Raw genomic sequence first — 15,055 nt, forward strand, 5'->3', positions numbered from 1 at the left:
CGTCACACACCCGCCTTCAAATCTGCTGCGGCTCGCGCCAAATTCTGACAAGAGGAGTCTGCGCAGTGCAGCGTACCTGTCTTCTTCTTCTTCTTTGGAGTTAATGGCGGGTCGCAACCACAGAAAGGCGCATACCGCCACCTACTGTACAACTCAGCAACTGGAGCGGATACAGCAAGAATTGATTGATTGATTGATTGATTGATTGATTGATTGAAAATTGTATTAACAGATTGCAGAATGGGTACAATACAGTACAGCTCAATACACACAATTGTTAAGGGGATGCAGCAGACCAGAGAAAGACTTTCGTCTGGTTTACATCAGGGTCCCCCATTTTCAATTCATCATAACATATGACGTCATACATGACATACAGATACAGTACTGCTACTACATCTATACATTTATGACATACCAGATTTACAAATACAGTACTGTTTGTGATACAAAAAGAGTAAAAAAAAAAGAAAAGAGAGTATACATTTGTCGAAGAAACTGTACATTGTAGGAGGTGGGGTGGGGGGGGGGGTTGGGTAGGTGGGGATGGGGTGGGGGGGGACTGTACATTGGAGGTGGTTGGGTGTGGGGGGGGGGGGGTAACTGTACATTGGATTATCGACGAAACCTTACTTGGTCCCAAGAAGAGGGTCTTGTGTATTATTGGGTTAGGACATTTACTGTACATTGGAGGGGGTTGGGTTAGGACATTTACAGGGGCCAGTTTCGATTGGCAGTCTCCCGTAGGTGCTCCTTGAGAGTGGTTTTAAAAGTGGGTAGTGATTCACATTCCTTTACAGCTGTGGGTAGGGCGTTCCACATTGATGTGGCATAATTGCAAAACGTGTTTAGTCCCTTGTTTGAGCGGAATCTGGGTTTAACATGATTTGTGGAGCTCCCTCTGGTGTTGTGGTTGTGGTATTCACTGATCTTTGGGAAGTATTTTGACATGGGTACCTTAGTCGTGTAGTGTATCTTGTAGACCAGGCCCATTGCAAGTTGCTGTACTCTGTCGTCCACTCTAAGCCATCCTAGGTTGTCAAAGTGGGCAGGGGTGAGGTGGGTTCTAGGAGTAAGGTCAAGCAGTAGTCTGACCAGTTTGTTTTGTGATGTTTGTAATTTTGTTTTTAGCGCCTTTGAGGTGCTTTGGTACCATGAGGTGCAAGCATAGTCGTAGTACCCTTGAATGAGTGCTCCTGCCAGAGTCTTCAGGGTATTCTTGTTTACCAGAGAGGAGATCCGTTACAAGAATCTAGTTCGTTAGTTGACTTTTTTTTTATTACATTGGATGCCATTTTGTCACAGGAAAGATTAGCCTCTAGGATGGAACCTAGATATGTAATTTAATTTCATCTTTCCTTGTGACAATATTGTCACCCACTGTAACTGAGAAGCCGTCGGCCTTGCTGAGTTTGTTATTTGAACCGAAGAGAATGGACTCTGTTTTACCCAGGTGTAATGATAGTTTGTTGTCAGCGAGCCAGGTGCAGATTTTGCCTAGTTCCGAGCTGAGGGGGTTTTCAACCTGTAACTTGTTCTTGTCAGAGACCAGCAGGGCTGAGTCGTCCGCGAACAGGAACAAGTTGCAGTCACAAGCTGACGACATGTCATTTGCATAAATTAGGAACAGTAGCAGTCCTAGTATGCTTCCTTGTGGAACACCACAGCTCACTGGGAGGGGGGATAGGGTACCGTTTACCTCCACCATCTGTTCTCTCCCCTCCAGGTAGGATTGCATCCAGCTCACTGAAGGTCTTGTGTCGAAGGTCGAAGGTGTCGAAGGCCTTTTGTAGGTCCAGCATGACCATGCCGCAGTATTTGCCCGCGTCCACCTCTTGTTTGATGTGGTCGTTCAAATAGAGAAGGCATGTGTCAGTGGAGTGGGATGTTCTGAAGCCAGATTGGAATTCGAAGATTAGATTTTTTCCTGCGAGGTACTTTCCGACCTGTTCATATAAAAAAAATGGCGCAGCTCGTCACCAACGCAAGAGACACCGGGTTCGACTCCGGCTGTCTGCGGTGTCTGTGGTGTTCCACAAGGAAGCATACTAGGACCGCTACTGTTCCTAATGTATGCAAATGACATGTCGTCAGCTTGTGACTGCAACTTGTTCCTGTTTGCGGACGACTCAGCCCTGCTGGTCTCTGACAAGAACAAGTTACAGGTTGAAAAAACCCTCAGCTCGGAACTAGGCAAAATCTGCATATGGCTCGCAGACAACAAACTATCATTACACATGGGCAAAACAGAGTCCATTCTCTTCGGTTCAAATAACAAACTCAACAAGACCGACGGCTTCTCAGTTACAGTGGGTGACAATATTGTCACAAGGAAAGATGAAATTACCTACCTGGGTTTCATCCTAGAGGCTAATCTTTCCTGTGACAAAATGGCATCCAATGTAATAAAAAAAGTCAACCAACGAACTCGATTCTTGTACCGGATCTCCTCTCTGGTAAACAAGAATACCCTGAAGACTCTGGCAGGAGCACTCATTCAAGGGTACTACGACTATGCTTGCACCTCATGGTACCAAAGCACATCAAAGGCACTAAAAACCAAATTACAAACATCTCAAAACAAACTAGTCAGACTACTAGAACCCACCTCACCCCTGCCCACTTTGCCAACCTAGGATGGCTTAGAGTAGACGACAGAGTACAGCAACTTGCAATGGGCCTGGTCTACAAGATACACTACACGACCAAGGTACCCATGTACATGTCAAAATACTTCCCAAAGGTCAGTGAATACCATGATCACAACACCAGAGGGAGCTCCACAAATCATGTTAAACCTAGATTCGGCTCAAACAAGGGACTAAACACGTTTCGCAATTATGCAACATCAATGTGGAACGCCCCTACCCAAAGCTGTAAAGGAATGTGAATCACTACCCACTTTCAAAAACACTCTCAAAGAACACCTACGGGAGACTGCAATTCGAAACTGGCCCCTACAAATGTCCTAACCCAGTTGTACAGTAAAGACCAAGTATGGCTTTGTCAGTATTCCAGTGTACAGTGTCCCCCCCCCACCTCCAATGTACAGCCCCACCCACCTCCAATGTACAGCCCCACCCACCCAACCCCACCCACCTACCCAACCTCCTCCAATGTACAGTTTCTATGTCAAATGTATATACACTCTTTTTCTGGACACTTTTTGTATCACAAACAGTACTGTATTTGCAAATCTGGTATGTCATAAATGTATAGATGTAGCAGTACTGTCTATCTGTATGTCGTGTGTGTCATATGATGAATTGAAAATGGGGGACCCTGATGTAAACAAGACAAAAGTCTTTCTCTGGTCTGCATCCCCTTAACAATTGTATGTATTGAGCTGTACTGTACTGTACCCATTCTGCAATCTGTTAATAAACTTTTCAATCAATCAATTTCAATGCGTTGCCTCCGGCTTGGACCGGCCGTCATACCAACTCAATTGGCAGAGTTGGCGGGTGGAAGTCGATGGGTGGTAATCTGGACGTTGCCGACTCCTACAGGTCGGTTGGGGACGCCTGCACAGCAGAGACAGGAAATGGCGTGGGTAGTGTGAGCCTCCCACACGTTACACCTCGCCAATGAGAGTCCGCGCTGGCAGGTGAAAAGATGTGACAGGCTGCCTCCTCGTGTATCGGAGGGGACACGTGATGCAAGGCTTCTATCCTCCCTACAACCGGCCAGTGGGGGGCATATGTGAGCAACGTTCAAGACAGGGGAGGGAAGAATTGGCAGAAAAATAGAAAACGAGGAGAAAATAAGTGGATACAAAAAAAAGAATAGAAACGGCGGTATTTTAATTTGAATTTGAGAACCCGGCAAAGAAAAAAGAAAAACAATAAAGAAAAACCAACAAACCCAGAACAAGCCAAACAAAATACCCAATCCTAACATCACCAACCTATACAAACCTAATACAATTTAAACCTAAACACAAACAAAATAAATAAAAAAAAATCCAAATCCTAAGCGTACCTGTCTTCCGTGAATACGTCACTCTTATCTTCGTTGCGCAACATGCGCGCGCAGCAGCAGCAGAGGTGCAGTCTGGGGTGTCGGTGGAGAGAGAACACAGTCAGGGCTGGCGGAACCGGCTAGCTAAGCTAACCACTGGAAATGGTAAGTTCGGCAAGAAATGCCGTCTCGCCGAATAATAGTTTCCCAGTCGTTCGACGCGGGTGGATTGAGAGAAGATTGAGTGGTCGACGACGGGTTGCGCCGCCAAATAACGCGACGTTAATAACGTTAAGCTAGCGAGCTAACGACATTTGTTTGACAGCTAACACAGTTGTGTTGGCTAACTAGCTAGACTGTTAGCGAGCGAGCTAACGTCGGCTAAGAATAGACCAGAGTAGCAGCAGATAAGTTAGCTAACGTGATGGGCAGCATCATCGGTGTGTTGTTGAGAGCGTAGGTAAGTTGGCTAACACGGTACGTTACTGTCACCGCCTATGCAAAGTTACCTAGGTGCCCTTTTAAATGAACATGTTATGATTAGCGAACTTAGCTCGCCGATGCAAACACTAGCTGATTGATTGATTGAAAACTTTATTAACAGATTGCAGAATGGGTACAATTATACAGTACAGCTCAATACATAGAATTGTTAAGGGGATGCAGACCAGAGAAAGACTTTCGTCTTGTTTACATCAGGGTCCCCCATTTTCAATTAATCAGGACATATATGACATACAGATAGACAGTACTGCTACAGCTATACATTTATGACATACGTACTGTACACAGCTCCTTTCCAACAAACGTAACGTGTTAGAGAACAGATCACTCGACCAACCATTCACGAAATAGTATGTTGTGCTGAAGACTTTTGTCTTGACACGTAAACCCTACCAACTAGGATGATGAAGTGGCTATCTGGTACACCATGTAGGCAAAACTTGATGTAAACGCCATTGTCAAAGCATTACAACTGTTAATCAATTAACCATCCCTGGTGCTTTTTTAAAGGGACAAGGGGAGATACACTTACTTTTTGCCACAGATATCAGTTTCATCCCCAGTATGTCCAGTAGGCTACACTACAGAGAGATCTGTTTGGCATGCTAGCTTAGCAGAAGAACTGGAAGCAGGGGGAAACTGCTAGCCTAGCACTTGTCATGCACTTGAATGTCCTAACATATTGATTGATTGAAAATTGTATTAACAGATTGCAGAATGGGTACAATACAGTACGGCTCGGGCTCAATACATACAATTATTGTTAAGGGGATGCAGACCAGAGAAAGACTTTCGTCTTGTTTACATCAGGGTCCCCCATTTTCAATTCATAATGACATGTGTCATGTATCATGTGACCAACTGGTAAATAGTACAGGTGATATGGAGGTCGTAAATATAGGACCAATCAGGACTGCTTTCAACCTTTCTTTCTATAGGCAGGTGGTTTGAGTGATTTTTAGGAATCCCAGCATGTCAACATCATATTTCATGAATCCCAGCATGTCAACATCATATTTCATGAATCCCAGCATGTCAACATCATGTTTCTGATATACTAACCTACACTGTAGCACTCAACACTTTGATGAACATTGTTACTCAGCTGATAGAGTTGTGCCCTTCCTGATGACTTGTCGTACAGAACTTGTAAGTCGCTTTGGATAAAATCATTTGAACAACTAAATGACTAAATGTAAACGTAGCTTTTTAACGCAAGAACTGGAAGCTGGGTTAATCGGCTAGCCTAGCTCTGTCAAGTGAAGAAATACAACTCTCAAACAAAATGTTGTATCTTGTGTGTATACCACATGTTGTATATTGTGTTGTGTGTATACCACATGTTGTATCTTGTGTTTACCACATGTTCTCCCCTCAGCCTGGCAACACGGCGTCCTTTCCTAAACCTGTAGTTCCTCCTCTGTAAATTCTGGTTCAAATAGATAAGGTTCCGGATCTTGTGTCTGTCCAGAAGGTAATCATCCTCATCCTATCTTACAACGTCGACCATGTCGATTAGCAGTTGCTCTTCTGTTAGTCACCTTGAATTTGTTGACAGAAGTTCACTTTCAACAGGGTGTTTGAGCTGCTGCACGCAACCTCTGCACCACTGGTTGTTCCTCAGGAACTCTGACGTTTCACTAAGACAATTGGGTCACTATTGAAGCATCAAGATCCCCCCTTTGAACGGCCCTTCTAAGGTTTCTCCCCTCCATATTTGCCTGTGGTGCTTTTTTCCTATTGCTAGGTTTTTAGTAAGTTTTTCCTTACCTTTGCGTGGGGTATGTCTGGGAGTATTGAATTTATTTATTTGACATTTTATTTTGGATTTCGTGGTGTTTTTTGTTTCGTTCTTGATTTATTGTGATGTTTCTTCTTGACTTGTTTAAAGAAGACGTGTCTGGCCCATGGGGACATTAACGTGTGTTGTCAGGCCTTACAAATAGATTGGATTTGATGGATGCTACACGGTTGTCTCCAGGCTGCCTCCTCTTCTGTGTGGAAGGTGTTGAAGGTGATCCTAGGTGTCTCCTGTACTCCTTCCTTGCAGCAAACACGCTCAAATTGCACCTAGAAGTTGTAGAATCCCATCTTAAGTCTACAAAATAGATGGCTCACGATGGAGATTGAAAAGCACGTACATTAAAAAAATATATATATAATTTTTATGGGATTCACACAACTTCTAGGAACAATTTGAGTGTATTCGCAGCAAGGAAGGAGTGTGAGAAAGGCCTATGAGATTCAGGAGGCATTAACTTCTGTAGTGTCTTGTCAAAATACTTTGACACTACTACAGTACAGTAGTGACACCAGTGTATCTGTTGGAGGACAGATGTTCCCCGCTAGGCTAGGTTGCTCATTATCTTGTCTGCAATAGCTATCATTGCATTTACAACTAACTTATATTCCTTTTCTCTCTCCCAGGATGTGTTCTTAATGATCCGGCGTCAAAAGACCACGATCTTCACAGACGCCAAGGAGTCCACCACTGTCTATGAGCTGAAGCGCATCGTCGAGGGAATCCTCAAGCGGGCGCCAGAGGAACAGAGGCTCTACAAAGTGAGTTGAGAAACAAAATGACGTTGTTTAATAATAGTGCTGTCCCATCCAGACGTGTTCCAGAGAGATATTCTACACAACACTGTCTCGTAAGAAAACACAAATAAAGTACTAATCGACCACTGGAAAAAAGGTACATAATGTATGTTTATGTTATAGCCATAAGTAATATATGTACGTCTTGTATAAGTAATATATTTATGTTTCATATAGACAAAGGTCCAAAACAAACACTGCAACCGGTAACTGAACCAACGATGATTGTGGTCGTGTGCGAGTCCTCTAGTCTAGCCACTATACTATACTAAACTACCCACCTACCCTGATAAACACCAATACTATGATTATTGGGGGCGACAGTGGCCCGGGAGGTAGATCAGTCGTCTGGTTAGCCGGAGGTTCCCAGTTCGATTCTCGCTCCTCCCGGGCGGTGTGTCGAAGTGTCCATGACACTTACTTAACCCCTAACTGCTCCCAATGAGCAGGTTGGCACCTTGCATGGTTGCCTCTGCTGTCTGTGTGTGAATGGGTAAAATGTGAGGAAGAAATTGTAAAGCGCTTTGGTTAAAAGAACTAAAGATATAAAGTTATGATTCAACAGTTATGGTTAGTTGAAGGTAACAGTGTTGTTGGGGTTATGGTTAGTTTATGTCAAACTCAAGGTGTGTAATTATATTTGGCCCGTGAGATGATATCAAATGCAGATAATAAAGAAAACTGCCGGTATAGCAGATTATATGCCATTAATACTACAAATCCCAGAATGCTCTGCGAGTGCGTTGACGCGTTAAGCATCCCCTCCTCTGTTGACATTCATGCGCAATCTCATGCTGTCAGTCGGCTCGTGCAAATTTAAGCCAGTCCTCTCAAATGGCCAAACGACAAGTGGACTTTGAAATCAGGACTTTTCCAGACAGGTGGCAGGCAGAATATTTTTTTCGTACTTGGCACAGAGTTTACCCAGCGATTTGCCGACTTTGAAGGCTCAGTAATCGAGCGGTTTGAACTGCTCAGTAATCGTTCGCAGTTGACGTGGAAAACGCACCAACCAACCGCATTGAACTCCAATGTAGTCAAAGTATGAGTCTGTGGCGCTGCACAGTTTGCACGTTTCATCCCTGACACAATGGACCTGTCTCAAAACCCTGCCCTCTTTTCTTGATCCTCCAATCACAGCTGTCGCTTACCTCTGACTTCCTCGTACAAACTTTGTTTGTACGAGGAAGTCAGAGGTAAGCGACAGCTGTGATTGGAGGATCAAGAAAAGGGGCAGGGTTTGAGACAGGTCTATTCCCCAGCTCCTCCTGACCCAGCTCCTCCTGACACAATGCCCCAGCTCCTCCTGACCCAGCTCCTCCTGACACAATGCCCCAGCTCCTCCTGCCCCCGCTCCTCCCAACACAATGCCCCAGCTCCTCCTGCCCCCGCTCCTCCTGACACAATGCCCCAGCTCCTCCTGACCCAGCTCCTCCTGACACAATGCCCCAGCTCCTCCTGACCCAGCTCCTCCTGACACAATGCCCCAGCTCCTCCTGCCCCCGCTCCTCCCAACACAATGCCCCAGCTCCTCCTGCCCCCGCTCCTCCTGACACAATGCCCCAGCTCCTCCTGCCCCCGCTCCTCCAAACACAATGCCCCAGCTCCTCCCGACACAATGTCCCAGCTCCTCCTGCCCCAGCTCCTCCCGACACAATGCCCCAGCTCCTCCTGTCCCCGCTCCTCCTGACACAATGCCCCAGCTCCTCCTGTCCCCGCTCCTCCCGACACAATGCCCCAGCTCCTCCTGCCCCAGCTCCTCCTGACACAATGCCCCAGCTCCTCCTGTCCCCGCTCCTCCTGACACAATGCCCCAGCTCCTCCTGTCCCCGCTCCTCCTGACACAATGCCCCAGCTCCTCCTGTCCCCGCTCCTCTCGACACAATGCCCCAGCTCCTCCTGTCCCCGCTCCTCCTGACACAATGCCCCAGCTCCTCCTGCCCCAGCTCCTCCTGACACAATGCCCCTGCTCCTCCTGACCCAGCTCCTCCTGACACAATGCCCCAGCTCCTCCTGCCCCCGCTCCTCCCAACACAATCCCCCAGCTCCTCCTGCCCCCGCTCCTCCCGACACAATGCCCCAGCTCCTCCTGCCCCCGCTCCTCCCGTCACAATGCCCCAGCTCCTCCTGCCCCTGCTCCTCCAGACACAATGCCCCAGCTCCGTACCCAAGCTGCGCAAATGCTTTGTATGTTCGGCAGCACATATCTGTGAACAACCTTTCTCGTTGATGAAGTTGAACAAAACATCACACGGGAGTCGTCTCACTGATGAATACTTTCACTCGGTCCTGAGGGTTTTCGCAGCTCAGAGCCTGACCCCAAACCAGGGTTTCCGTTGTCCGGTAATTAAATTTTTTTTTACCGGGGAAATCTGTTGTAGTCTGACATATTTAAATATCTCCGGTCATAATGTCCTGTGAAAATAATTCCCTCTAAGCACAATTTGAATTGTATTAAAATAGTTACATTTGTTTCATTGTTGCTTCACCAAGCAGGTCTAATAATGACAACGATGTGTGTTCCTATATCATATCACGCGCACAGCAAGTTTGCAGCGCGACCTGTGGTTAGCGAAGCATGCAACTGCAGAGCCGCAGAGCTCACAGTTGTGCCCGCACAGTGTAATTCTCCAATTCAGCCTTTGGCAATTCAGCCACTGGGTGGGTGGCGCTGCTGAGCGGTCCCCAGACCGGACCTGAAAGCGCCGCTGGCTCTGCGGCATACTATTGGGTTTATCGCTTCGTTGAATGTTTCAGTGAACCCCACGATAATGTTGCCGTCTCTCTCTGCCAAATTTCTCAGTTCTTCGCTTGATATAATTAATACAAATGTCCAATATAACGGAATTCGTTAGCTCATAAAAATGTGACTATAACAGACTGGTGTTTAATGTCGGGCCGACTGCCCAGACACCTATTTGATTTCAAAAGTAGCCTAGTTTTAAGTTAAAATATTATGAATCTACATGCCTTGAGGATGTCATTCTTTATATAGCCTGCCTATCAATTGTTTTTAAGCCCAATAAACTGACCGGAATTTCTCACATTTGTCCGGGAGATTGAAATCTTCCAGGACACGGAGACCGGCAACAATATTTTCTAACGGAATCCCTGCCCCAAACATGGATGAATTGCACATTGGGCCAAGCCAGATACCTTTAGATCTAAGAAAAAATGCCAGGTATCTGGCTTGGATCAATGTGCATCAGAGTAAATCAGACTCTAGCAAACTGAGGTTGAATTCATTTCTTTATGCACTTTTTTCTTGCTATGCATGGCCTATTGTTATTATTATTTATTTATTTGATTTATTACTTGTATTTTTCTTCTTGCCTGTTAAAATGGTTTCCATTGAAAATGAACTCAAGGCTACAGATGGAGAGGGGCATGTACACATTTAATCATTTAAATAAAAAAGAGACATGATTAAGTTACACTTAAGTTTGTTTCCATATGAAAAACGTTATCATTATAAATCTGGAGAAAAGGGAAAACATGTTAAATTGTAGTCAATTCAGGGCGGCTACGTGGCGTAGTGGGCAAGGCGCTCGCCACGAATGCGGAGACGCTGGGCTCGCCTGTTCGAGCCCAGCGCTCCACATTGCTTTCAGTTTAGCTGGTCGTTCATACTAATACACATTGGCCGTATTAGGGGTGGGAAACTGATGGGTGGGGATCGGGCGTTGTGGACAGCGACTCCTACAGGTCGGTTGGTGCGCCTGCGCAGTAGAATCAGGAAGTGTCGGGGGCAGCGTGAGCCTCCCACGCGTTACTCCTCGCCACTGAGAGATCGAGCTGCGCAGGTGAAAAGATGCGACTGCTGTTACCTCAAGTACCGGAGGGGACTTGTGCTATGTATGACTTAGTCCACATTGCAGCCGGCTTGTGGGAGGCAAGAAACAGCGTTCGTGACAGGGGAGGGTTGAATTGGATGATACGAAATTGGGATGGGAGAAAATATAGAAAAAATGGGAGAAAAAGTGGATAAAAAAAAATTGTAGTCGATTCAAATATTGAGTCTGGCCCGCGACTTTGTCCCAATTTTCAATTTCGGCCCACTGTGTATTTGAGTTTTACACCACTGGTTTAAGGTAACAGTGTGGTTGGGGTTATGGTTAGGCTGGCGTGAGCTGGATAGTGTAGTTTTATGAAATTTGTATGTCCATCGAAAGCCCTGGGTCTCCTCTCTCTTAGGATTACAAACATGAATGACGACGTCATTTCCTCGTGTCTAATTCATCAAGTTTCCGCCGGGATGCGCCGAGATATTTATAAACTCATATTTAGCTAATAACACTTCAAAACATTGGTAAATAAACGTAGTGCTGAAAATATTTACGTTGATTGCTGTTTTGGTAGGGTTAGGGTCTTTATTCTTGGCTACGTTTGAAAAAGAAATGCAACATTAATTAATGCGGACTGTATTTATCTATTTATGATGTGATATTCATTTTGTACCGGACCGCCAGGCTTATGGGGACAGTGTGGTTAATAGGGGTGTAACGGTACATGTATTCGCCCCGCGACTTCACTGTACGGACGTCACGGTTCGGTACATCCAGCCATACGACGAATACGTCTCATACGACACTAGGTGAAACTAGGGTTGCACATTTTACAAATGTATGCTCAATATCTTTACTTTACTTGACACTGGCTTACTAACAGTCTTAACACAGAAGGCCATTCATTTAACGTTGAATATCAAGCTTGTATTGCCACATTTAGATGATGAATAAAACGTTGAAGCTTGTAATGGCATGATGACAAGCCGACAGAACAAATTAACAACACGCACTCTGCACTGGGCTGTTTCTCCCCTCCCCCTTACTACAGGTGTCACTGAAACAAAACCATGAGTGAATGATATGTTTGTAACACAGCAGGGTCATTACAATAGGCTGAAAATGTTCATCGTTTTCTTGTTAGCCCAATAATGTTAACCAATGGAAAGACACACAGACACCAACGTTCTTCCGTGCTACTTTCCCCTCACAGCTGATTTGATAAAAAAAGAAAAACATGCAAACATACTTTTGCTTATCTGGACTGGTCCGCTGAGCTCCTCTCCAGTCGAGCTGCAGTGTTTAAATCCAAAATATTGATAAATCCTCTGCCATTGTTGTGTAACCTGGCATCTCTTCTCTAGAGTCTTCTTTTTCTGCTTTACGTGAAGTTAAATCTACTCTAGAAGTGAAACTTAAAAAGCATACACCGGTGGGGGCAGTAGGCAATTAATTTACTCAAGTGGATTCCTGAATACAGAATGACACCGTTATCACTGACTGACTACCGAGGCAAGCCTAGGTGGAACTAAGTATAACTTAATAAAAATATATATTTAATAATTATAAATCATTATAAAAATCTTTTCCTGTTGTACCGAACTCGTACCGAACCGTGCCCCCAAAACCGAGGTACGTACCGAACTGTGGCTTCTGTGTACCGAACTGTGGCTTCTGTTTACCGTTACACCCCTAGTGGTTCTGGTTAGTTTAAGGTAACAGTGTGGTTAGGGTTTGGGCGAGCCCATCAGTAAAGTGTATCTCGGTAGTCTTGAGGTAAAGGCACTTTCCTCCCATGTCAGTGCCCCGGGTTCGTTCCCCAGCAGGGGAGCTCACACATTTTCGGAAAACTATTTTGTACTATTTGTAATGCGTACACATTGTACTTATGGCTGTAGAACAATGTACAATATGTACCTTTTTCCTGTGGTTGATCAGTACTTATTATGGTTTTTTTGTACATTTGTATTGGTTTTTGGACAAGTCCGGCAGAGCGGAAGTATGGGAGGAGAGAGATGGGGGAAGACATTCGGCAAAGGTCGCCGGGTCCGGGAGTCGAACCTGGGAGGGTTGCATTGCACTACAGTGCGTTACGTGATGCGCCCCTGTACTTTACATATTTTAAGCGAGATCGTGCTTTCTTTTTTTTAAAACTTCATTTTTTAGCGTTTATCGCTTTTTCTGGTCAAGCATGACCGACAGAAATAGGTTGAATGGGATATAGATCAGGGGAAGACACTCTGAGAAAATACGGCGGGTCCGGGAATCGAACTCGTGTACCCCAGATCCGTGACGAGCACGGTTGTCCCCGACGCCGAAATAGTGCCGAGATACGCGGTGAGCTACGGGAGCTCCCCGAGAGATCGTGCTTTCTACACATATAGGACATAAGACCAGGCCCTGAATCACAAAGTAACAAGCAGGAAACCATCCAGACCCACAGTGCAACTATAATATAAGACTCTTAGTACAGGTGGTATTCAGAGAACAGAGGTTGTTAATGTAAACCACTGTTCACTCACAACCACGTGATGTGGTGGACAAAATTAAAATCTGTGACACGCTGTCTTTCTTAGCTTTCTGTCTTTCTTTGTTTTGGGCAATTCCAGCGATATGGATGTTACATTCAGAGAGAACATTGGAAACTTAACTTAACATTGACAAGGCATCGATTTGAATTGGAAGTATAATTTACACATTTTAGTTACACTTATTGAGATAAAGATGAGCCTGCAGTAAGAAATGTTTTGACCTTTTTGGATTTTGATTATTATTATAGGTTATGGATGTTACGGAAATTGACAAGCTTTTCGGACTCACTGAACACATGATGATAAACTCTGTGAATATCTTTTTCAAAGAATAACATGTTTACTATCACTTTGTAAGGAAGGGTTTGAGGTACCCAAAAAGCACATTCAGGAAAACCTGGCATTTCCTCTCAAGGAATGAATCACAAAAAAGTGCCGTTATGGATGTTACATTTTTGCGTTATGGATGTTACATGTCTGAAATAGACAAAAACCACTATCGAAAATAGGGCTTTACCCACATGTGTTTGACTTCGGTGGACCATTTTGAGGGTCAACCCAGTCTGGATTCATGTTGTAGTCTGAAAAAATGCCAGGAGAATTGTTGAATATGTTCGATTATGACATCATACTGTGACATCACAAATGTTCTAGAATGTTTGATTATACATCATGTGTGACATCACAAATGTTCTAGAATGTTCTATTATGACAGATACTGTGACATCACACATTTTCTAGAATGTTCTATTATGACATACTGTGACATCACAAAAATCAACAAAAGAAATCTTCTTTTTTTTGTGCTTAAAGGGGAACTCCACTTTTTTGGGAAATTAGCTTATTTAACATCTTCCCTGGAGTTAGACAAGAAGATGCATACCTTTTTTGTCTCTGTGCGTGCATTTTAGCTTTGGGAATAGACGCTCCGTTAGCATAGCTTAGCTTCATCACTGGAAGTGAGGCAGGACAGTAGCCTTACAGTGCCTTACAGTGTATTGCAAGGTCTGACATTGACCAAACTTGATATGCATGACCTTGGTGGGCTCTAGGTCAACTCCTGAAAAGGGGGTCAATGTCAGACCTTGCAATCAAAAGTTAGGGGGCGCACTGAAATTATGGCAAGGGTTATTAGCCCCCTAACTTTTGATTGCAAAGTCTGACATTGACCCCCTTTTCAGGAGTTGACCTAGAGCCCACCAAGCTCATGCATATCAAGTTTGGTCAATGTCAGACCTTGCAATACACTGTAAGGCACTGTAAGGCTACTGTCCTGCCTCACTTCCAGTGATGAAGCTAAGCTATGCTAACGGAGCGTCTATTCCCAAAGCTAAAATGCACGCACAGAGACAAAAAAGGTATGCATCTTCTTGTCTAACTCCAGGGAAGATGTTAAATAAGCTAATTTCCAAAAAAAGTGGAGTTCCCCTTTAAATAGTTTCAAAATATCAGTCACTTCTGCAAATAAATTACAAAGTTTTTGGAAAATAGCTCTTTATTTGATTAACATAAAAAAGTGTTTTCTATACAGAGAACAGCAATATTAATATCGGTTAAATCAGAAAATGAGTTTTGGAGCAATTCCATGAAAATGTCAACCTCACCATGAAAAAGAAAGTTATAAAAAATCAAGTGCAATTCACTCTGCCTGGACTGGTTCAGAGAAATGGTATCTCC

The 15,055-nt window shown here is 44.5% G+C and overlaps 1 protein-coding gene across 1 annotated transcript in view; it reads left to right on the plus strand.

Moving 5' to 3' along the window:
• The first annotated feature begins 4,016 nt into the window (after window positions 1–4,016).
• Window positions 4,017–15,055, plus strand: part of LOC311235412 (elongin-B-like) — a 32,749-nt gene continuing 21,710 nt past the window's right edge. The window contains exons 1-2 of the mRNA XM_084322870.1: window positions 4,017–4,125; window positions 6,892–7,026. Of these exons, the coding sequence (XP_084178996.1) occupies window positions 4,123–4,125; window positions 6,892–7,026 (138 nt within the window). The 5' untranslated portion in view covers window positions 4,017–4,122. The remainder of the gene's footprint in view (window positions 4,126–6,891; window positions 7,027–15,055) is intronic.

The sequence above is a fragment of the Notolepis coatsorum genome (genome assembly GCF_963971535.1).
Source record: "Notolepis coatsorum genome assembly, chromosome: 10".
Lineage (NCBI taxonomy): Eukaryota > Metazoa > Chordata > Actinopteri > Aulopiformes > Paralepididae > Notolepis > Notolepis coatsorum.